The sequence below is a fragment of the Brassica oleracea genome, chromosome C9, assembly GCF_000695525.1.
Source record: "Brassica oleracea var. oleracea cultivar TO1000 chromosome C9, BOL, whole genome shotgun sequence".
Classification (NCBI taxonomy): domain Eukaryota; kingdom Viridiplantae; phylum Streptophyta; class Magnoliopsida; order Brassicales; family Brassicaceae; genus Brassica; species Brassica oleracea.
In genome coordinates, this window is record NC_027756.1 from 26,803,322 (window position 1) to 26,812,461 (window position 9,140).

The 9,140-nt window shown below is 45.7% G+C and overlaps 1 protein-coding gene across 1 annotated transcript; it reads left to right on the forward strand.

The window, feature by feature from the left end:
* Positions 1-1,164: 1,164 nt before the first annotated feature.
* Positions 1,165-4,087, forward strand: LOC106314676. Its single transcript, XM_013752511.1, has 5 exons — positions 1,165-1,352; positions 1,452-1,542; positions 2,004-2,487; positions 2,598-2,855; positions 2,961-4,087. Exons 1-5 carry the CDS (start codon positions 1,165-1,167, stop codon positions 4,085-4,087), a joined length of 2,148 nt encoding a protein of 715 aa, XP_013607965.1.
* Positions 4,088-9,140: the final 5,053 nt, after the last annotated feature.

Sequence of the window (9,140 nt, forward strand, 5' to 3'; positions counted from 1 at the left end):
GTTTAAATTAGGAAACTAGGAAAACCCTAATTTCCCAGAGGTCCCGAAGATCTGTTAATACCACACGCTAAGCAATCAGAACACAAGATATCATCGACAAAGTACAAAAATCGTAAACAGAGAGCAAAATAGATCTTATTCCGAATCCCTGTTTGAGCGTTACAACAAGGTATAAGCCTGGGCTCGAGAGCTGTCGGCGAGATTCCTAGTTCTAGCAACCCTAAGACGGCTAAACCTAATTGAGTTGCAGCTCGAAATAACAAAAACGGAAATAAGCCTAAATCTCTCTAAGTGCTAAGTTGGCTCCTAGGTCGGTTTGTGCTTTTCCTCTTCTGCCCTTAAGCCGTCATAGCATAAAAATGGAGATATTCCATTTTTCCGATCTTCGTAATTATCTTCAAAATTTCGTATTTATCCGCGGAAACTTGACATTTATCTTTCCTTGCGAACCAAGCGTAAACCGTCATGCGGCTTACGGACTGTTGGTTAAGAAATGGTAAGTTGGGCCTCGAGCCATGTCTTAGGTCCCTTTGGGTCGTGTTCTGACTCGAAGCATTTATTACGGCTTCTTTCGATAAAGAATGAACTTTCCGCGGTTTTTACCATAAAGTTTGATCGATGACTTAGAATGGCAGGAAACATGAAATGGGTTCGCTACGGTCTTCGGGAGATAGCATCAAAGGGTAGACGAGAATGCATAGACTAATGTCGTATCGACGTTTCGAAAGGGCTCGGTTGCTACGTAGCGACCGAGCTTGGCTCGAGCTTGGTTGCTACACGCTTGGTCGCTCCGTAGCGACCGAGCGGAATGGACGCTCGTTCGTTACGTAGCAACCGAGGTTGGCTCGAGCTCGGTCGCTACGTAGCGACCGAGCAGAACGGACGCTCGGTTGCTACGTAGCGACCGAGCGGAACACGCGTTCGGTCGTTGCGTAGCGACCTTTGTCGAGCTCTTGTCTGATGTCTCGTGTTTCCTCTGCAAATCTTTTCGTAAGAAAGAATCTATTTTGAAAAAGTATTTTTCGAAGAAAGATCTCATTTTCTTCTTCGGACGTTTTCAATGTTAACTTCGTCGTAACCATTTTTGACCCCAACAAGAAAGACGAGAGCAATCAGAGCAGTACAGTCGGAGCAGCCACTCTGAAAAGAGCAACTGTGCCAAACATGCAACTCGACGATCCATGGAGCGAGCTGAAAGCCCCAAAGATCGAGCTCAAATCCCTCCCTATGGGGCTCAGGTACGCGTTCTTGGGACCAAATTCCACCTATCCTGTTATTGTGAACTCTGAGCTGAATAATGTGGAAACTGCTAAACTTTTGTGTGAGCTAAGAAAGTATCAAAAGGCGTTAGGGTATTCTCTAGCTGACATTTATGATATTTCACCTGATTTATGCATGCATAGAATACATCTAGAAGATGAATCAATGACTTCTATAGAACATGAGAGGAGGTTAAATCTGAATCTAAAAGATATTGTTAAGAAAGAGATAATGAAACTTCTGGAGACTGGTGTGATCTATGCCATCTCTGATAGTAACTGGGTTAGCCCGGTTCACGTAGTTCCTAAGAAAGGTGGAATAACTGTTATAACAAATGAAAAGAATGAATTGATCCCTACTAGAACTGTCACTGGACATCGCATGTGCATTGATTTTCGTAAATTGAATGCTGCGACTCTCAAGGATCACTTTCCACTCCCTTTCATTGATCAAATGCTAGAAAGATTGGCTAACCACCCATACTATTGCTTTTTAGATGGTTATTCAGGTTTCTTTCAGATTCCCATCGACCCAGACGAGTAGGACAAGACGACGTTCACATGCCCATATGGCATGTTTGCTTTCAGGAGGATGCCGTTCGGTTTGTGCAATGCTCATGCGACCTTTCAATGTTGGATGATGTCCATTTTTACTGATCAGATTGAGGACGTAATGGAGGTTTTCATGGATGACTTTAGTGTCTATGGAAGCTCTTTTTCGATCTGTTTGAAAAATTTGTGCAGGGTGTTGCAATGATGCGAGGGGAAAGATCTGGTGCTCAACTGGGAGAAGTGCCACTTCATGGTCTTGTTCTCGGACACAAGTTCTCTGAGAAAGGAATCGAGGTTAACAAGGCAAAGATAGAGGTGATGATGAGCTTGCAACCACCAACCACACTCAAGGGAATCCGAAGCTTTTTGGGGCATGCCGGTTTCTATAGATGGTTCATCAACGATTTCTCAAAAATCGCCAGACCACTCACTAGGCTGCTCTGCAAGGACACCAAGTTCGAATTCGATAGCGATTGCTTGGGTGCTTTCCACACCATAAAAGGAGCTTTGATCAGTGCCCCAATCGTTCAACCTCCAGACTGGGACCTACCTTTTGAGATCATGACTGATGCGAGTGACTTTGCAGTGGGAGCAGTGTTGGGACAACGGAAGGATAAGAAACTGCACGTGATCTACTATGCGAGCAGGACAATGGATGAAGCTCAATGCCGATATGGTACGACCGAGAAGGAGCTTTTAGCCATTGTCTACGCTTTCGAAAAGTTTAGGTTCTACCTAGTAAGGTCTAAAGTGATAGTCTACTGAGATGGATTCTTCTGCTCCAAGAATTTGATCTTGAGATCAAGGATAAGAAGGGAATTGAGAATGGAATCGCGGATCATCTGTCTAGAATGAATATCGACGAAGAGACTGCTCTCGATGACTGTCTGTATGTTGAGAACAGTCAAGACACTCCTATCGCAAACTGTTATGCCAACCAGGAACACTTCGTTGCTGCGATTAAAAGGAGATATTCCTATCTACCTTGGTTTGCTGAAATAGCTATTTTTTTAGCTACAGAGAAGGAACCAGCTGAGTTTACTGGTAATGAGAAGAGGAAGTTCCTGAGGGATGCAAAACTCTACTTTTGGGATGAACCGTTCTTGTATCGACACTTCAAGGATGGAGTGTTCTGACGATGTGTTCCAGAAGCTGAGATTAAAGGAATCCTACATCACTGCCATGGTTCCTCTTATGCCGGACACTTTGCAGCATTCAAGACCGTCTCCAAGGTCTTACAAGCCGGTTTCTGGTGGCCCACAATGTTCTGTGATGCTCAAGCTTTCATCTCCAATTGCAATTCGTGCCAAACACAAGGGAACTTCATCAAGAGGAACGAGATGCCTCAAAACTTCATACTCGAGATCGAGGTGTTCGACTGTTGGGGGATAGACTCCATGGGACCATTCCCACATTCATATAAGAACGAGAACATTCTAGTGGCAGTGGATTATGTTTCAAAGGGGGTGGAGGCAATCGCCAGCCCCACTAATGATTCGCGGGTTGTGACTAAGATGTTCAAATCTATCATCTTTCAAAGGTTTGGAGTACATAGGGTGGTCATAAGCGATGGAGGCACCCATTTCATCAACAAGGTCTTCCAAGGCCTCTTGAAGAAGAAGGGTGTCAATCATAAAGTCACAACTGCATATCACCGACAAACAAGTGGCCAAGTGGAAGTGTCTAATAGAGAGATCAAAAGCATTCTGCAGAAAACAGTCGGCACTACACGCAAGGACTGGTCTCTCAAACTAGATGATGCATTGTGGGCTTACAGAGCAGCCTACAAGACACCACTTGAAACCACTCTTTATCACCTGGTCTACGGCAAAGCATGTCACTTACCTATGGAACTAGAGTACAAGGCGGCATGGGCTGTCAAACTGCTCAACTTCGATATCAAATCAGCCAAGGAGAGGCGCTCAATCCAGATCCACGAGCTAGGAGACATCAGGCATCTCGCTTATGAGAGCACAAAGATCTACAAGGAAAAGACCAAGGCATATCACGACAAGCGGATCATCAGCCGAAGCTTTGAACCGAATGATCAGGTCTTGCTTTTCAACTCCAGATTGAAGCTGTTCCTTGGAAAGTTGAAGTCCAGATGGTCAGGACCGTTTACCATTAAAGAGGTCCGCCCCTATGGGGCAATTGTGTTGCTGGACACGAATGAAGGGGAGTTTGTTGTTAATGGTCCGCATCTTAAGCCATACCTTGCTGAAACAACAATCGCAGAAGGTGAAGAAATTCCCTTAGGCGACCCCTCCACAGCCTAATTCCCTTAAATCGAGCGCTTGGTGGGAGGCACCCCACTAGTAAGTGTAAATATGTTTTTCCTTTCAAAAATTCTGTATTTTGTTTTGAATTTTTTTTCAGGAAAAGAAAACCGAAGTTTTCCGGAGGAAAAATCCGTAGACTGTTCTCACTGGAGAACAGCTGTTCCCTCAGGTAAGTTTTCGAACCCTAAAAAAAAAAAAAAAAAAAAAAAAGAGCACAGGAAGCGGTTAGGGTTTGCCTATTTAAGGCTAAACCAACCCAATTCCCCACGTAGCCCCCACTCGCCGCAAACTCCTCTCCCTTAAGAGATAGAACCCTAAACCAAATTCTTTAAATCTCACACGATTTTGGTTCTAATCTCTTGGAATTTGGAGTTCAATCTGTTTTTGCAGTCACCTCTCTCAACCGAACAAGGTAACAAATCGACAACACCCACAATCGCCCATGCAAATCGCGGTTTGTGGTTCTCTCTCTTTTTCTTTCTTCTAGCGCTTATCAATCAAGTCTAGTTAGTAACATCTTTGAACGAACACATTATAGGTTGCTAGATTGATAGAAGAATCAAGACTGAGAAAGCATATGAACCGCCTTGCTCTGAATTTTGATGTGATTTAGCAACAGAAACCCGACTGTTCGCTTACTCGATTTTGTGATGTTTGCTTGAGAATAATTGATTGATCTACTGATTAGGCTAACGTTTATGATGAATCGTGGATCATTGTCATTCATGTTATACATGGGTTGTTTAGAAAATGAATGGACTTGAATTTAATTGAGAATGGGTATAAGTTCCATCCCTTTCTAGACAGCCCACGAACCGTAATAATCGAAAACTGCTTGTTCTGTTTTGTAGATGCCTCCACGGACCAAGCAAAAGTCAGTTAAAACGCCAAAGGCCACCCGCGAGAACTATGTGCCGCCTCCAAATCACAGTACTCTGGCTTCCTACCCGTGGCCGCGTGAGGGCAAAGAGGTTCAGCTGATTAATCTCGATGACCCAATGCTCCTCAATTTCAACTGTGAGGGATGGGATAAGGAATCTGCAGCAAGATACAACACGCTCCTCAATGTCGAGATCTTGCCCACTCGTTTCGGTCACGCAGATACACTTGTCTCCCTTGGGCTCGACACTAATGTGTTCGAAACACTCCACGCCATGGGGATTGCTACCCTCTGCTACCGAACACATGAGCTCTACCCCGACCTCGTCCGGCAAGTGCTCGCTACAGCTCACATCGGGTACGACAACCCTTCCGCGCCTACATATGAGAACTGCTCCTTCTCATTCATGGCCGACAGCAAGTTCTGCTCCCTCTCGCTTGACAAGCTCAACGAGATATATGATATTTCGGACGAGCGTAGGGAGGTGGCAGTGGAGAATAAGTTTGCGCCAACAGACCGCTTTTGGGACCTCATTACGAATGGAACATTCACATCCCGCAAGGCGTACCAGTCCCAGATCAGAAATCCTACTCTAAGCGTAATTACGAAGAAGGTCTCCAACCTCCTATTCGCCAAGGATCAGACCTCGAAGGTCACCAAGGGGGAGCTGCAGATGCTGTACTCAGGGCTTGAGGACGAGATTCGCAGAGCCAGAGCCATCCCAATCCAGCTGGTTTAAACTAACCCCGGGTACCATCTCATATGGATGTTCTATTCTCGAAGGGACTGCTTGGTGAGGAATGAAAACAAGAAGGATCGTTGTGGTAGCCTGCTCACTCCTCTGTTCAAATACTTTGGGATCAACCTCAGATCATATGCGGTCAACCATGAGATCGAGTATATCGACACCCCATATCTGATCGCTTGGCACATTCTTCGTGACGGGTCCACCTACATGTTCGCAGACAAGGAGGGATTCGTGCTGTACTGCAAGCTCCCTCAGCTACACCTCACGAACTTCAGCACGATCGAGAACATCCACTTCCTGCCTGACCCGGAGTTCCTGGGCGCTGATCCACAAGCACCGCCTCCAGATGATTACATGGATGATGTAGAAGACATCACACCAAACGAGGACGATGCGTATGAGTTTGGTCCACTCGATGATGATGTGGATGATGCGACTTACCGCTGCTGGATGGTTGATTCCCAGCGCAAGAACAACAGCCTCATGAAGAGGATCCTCAAGGCGATCACGGGTGGTTGTTTCGGCGGTCAAGAGGGCAGAACATCCGTGCAGGAGCAGACGCCGTAGCAATCACGTCACCCAGACAAGGAACCAGTTGGATCTTCCACAGTTGGAGAGCGACTGCCGCGGAACAGGAGGACAGCTGGTCGCTCCGAAAGCGGCGAGTCGGACTGATCCACCCCACCATCTTATCTCATTGTGTTATCCATCTGAACAATTTACTTTTCTTTGCTTTCATTTGTTTTTATTTGGTTTGTTTGAGCCTTCCTAGATTTATTTTCACACCAGGGATGGTGTGAAGTAAGTCTGGGGGAGGCGATTGTGTGCTACTAATCTCTTGTTTCTTTTGGCTTTCATGTTTGAGTCAGTCCTGTTGTTTTCATCGAGTCAGTCTAAACTCTTGTGGGAATTAGGACCCTGTTCTGTGATGATCTTTTAACCACCTTGTGCTTTAACTTTCTTATTCAGTGACTTTAGCAGTGACGAAAGACCAACACTTGGACCTGGAACAACCCTGACTTATCTCACTTGATTCTCCGGAAATTTTCAGCCGATCAGGTTACACTGGGTAGACTTAACTCCATCTAACTTGAACCTAATATTGACTGCAATTTCCTCTTGTTATGCGCATTAGATCAGGGAAACGAGACCTACACTCAGGACTTCTTATTCTTTTTACCTATCTTGCTGATCCTGAGTGGATAGCTCATCTTTAGCTAGTTCCTACCTTGCACCTAAGCCTTTATTCCACCTTCATGCATTCTGTTTTTCAGTTTCATATGTGTAGATATCTGCAAAAAATTTGGAGAGGAAAGGATCGACGCAACCTCTTACTCGTTATCGCTGCAAATCTTCAAACAAAACAAGGAGAGCAGTCAGTTTAGAAGTCGGAACAACTGCTCCAGAACAGTCATCGGAGAACGAGCATAATCGCCAGTGGCACCAATCATTCCATGCATCACCTCCTTCTCCGTCACACCATCTTTGATCTCGTCTTTTGTACTCAGTTTTTAAAAAAAACATTCATTATTTTCTTTTATTATGAGATCACTGATAGAGGAGGAGGACTATACCAAGCACACGTCAACAATTAGTTGGACGTCGATCCTCTTGAGCCAATTCGGTTGGAGCTAGACGAAGAAGAAGTTTCTGCTATATATACTTGGCCAGTTGCTCTCTGATGAGATCGCTCGCAACTACTTTTACTTGTTTGACATGCCGTCGATCCTCTTGAGCCAATTCGGTTGGAGCTAGACGAAGAAGAAGTTTCTGCTATATATACTTGGCCAGTTGCTCTCTGATGAGATCGATCGCAACTACTTCTACTTGTTTGACATGCCGTCTCTATTCAGACCAAGATTCTGATTATGAGCTCCCCTTTTTAGATATTATGAGGATTACGGGAAAGAAAGCAAGGGAAAGAGAACCGCTGAAAGGTAGAACAAAAAGAGTTGGTACCATCGTTAAGGAAGTGTGCAAACAGTCGGAGCGGTCGCCACAGAGTCAGCAAAACGAGTAAGGGGTTGTGGACATCAATGGATCCGTCCTCTCTTGCTATTTTGCGCGATATCCTGCATCCACTACAAAAATTGATAGCCCCTAAACACTCTTTAGCTCCACTATAGAATTAGCCTGTTCACACCTAGCCCGTCTGTTGGGGAAAAATACTCAGGTATTGAATTCCTCCAGACCCCAGGCAGGACACAGGCCTCTGGATCCCCGCTGGAAGGAACCCCGGTTCCCAGGATCCCAGCTAGAAGGAACCCCGGTTCACCGCTGTGGAGTTTTCCGGGCCCGGTCCCAGGACCGCCCCCCTTCCTCCAGGAAATGGAAAACTTCCGATAAGGAGAACTCCTTCTGCTCTGATATGCATCGAGTGTCGATCGATGGAGAAGTGATAGCGTCGATCGATGCTGGTTTGTTGGTGTCGTTCGATGGTATCCGGCTGGTGTCGATCGATGCTGCTTCTGCTGGGCCCTTATCGACTTCATCTCTAAATCGCAACCCTTTCTGAGAAGCTTCTACGTGCTGATGATCATCCAATACCTCAATGTAATAATTGAACTGCATACTTCTATCAAGTGGAATAGGAGATTCAGCTTCAAATACATCGCATGGAGAACCACAATCTTCACAGGATCATGTATCCTTTTCACTCTTTTGTGAAACCCAGCAGCTTCTTCTGTCCAGATAGGTGGTCTCTGATGTTTAGGGACCGCAAGGTGTGAGGCCTTAGACATGTACATCCTCTCCTCAATCGGTTCCATCTCAATTATGCAACCTGGTGGAACATCTAGCAATGGGCATCGATCGATATTAGGTGGGTGGTGTCGATCGATAAGTGGTTGGCGGTGTCGATCGATAAGTGGTGGGTGTAGATCGATGATGTGGGGTGGTTGTCGATCGATCTCATCAGGTTGGTGTCGACCGATGCTAGCCTTTGAAGTTTCCAGATCTCCTCTCGAAGTATGCTGATCGTCATCAAGCTTCTACTTCGAATTTTGATCCTTATCTTCAAGCCATTCCTCCAGCTCTAAGGAGTCTTCCATGGTGATTTATCTGTGTACATCGTCGATCGACATTGAGGTCGTGATGTCGATCGACGTTGAGGTCGTGCCGTCGGTCGACATTGAGATCGTGCCATCTGTCGACGTTGAGGTCGTGCTGTCGGTCGACATTGAGGTCGTACCGTCTGGCGACGTTGAAGTCCTGTCGTCTGTAGACGTTGAAGTCCTGCCGTCGGTAGATGTTGAGGTCGAGTCTTCATTACCAGCTTCCTCTACTCTGCTCAACTCTTCAGACACATGTTGTTCATCCCTTTTTGCCATAATGTCGTCGAGCAGCTGTATTGGAATCATATACTCCTCATCTAACGATGCCAAGAACCTGTCCCATTTATCATTCTTCTCCTTTTCTCGAGT

Bases quoted from the DNA above. Each gene is read 5' to 3' on its own strand.
- LOC106314676 (XM_013752511.1), top strand. From the start codon at position 1,165: ATGCAACTCGACGATCCATGGAGCGAGCTGAAAGCCCCAAAGATCGAG. The intron at 1,543-2,003 runs GTTAGCCCGGTT...AAATTTGTGCAG, and splicing joins CCATCTCTGATAGTAACTGG to GGTGTTGCAATGATGCGAGG. The intron at 2,856-2,960 runs GTAATGAGAAGA...GATGTGTTCCAG, and splicing joins GGAACCAGCTGAGTTTACTG to AAGCTGAGATTAAAGGAATC.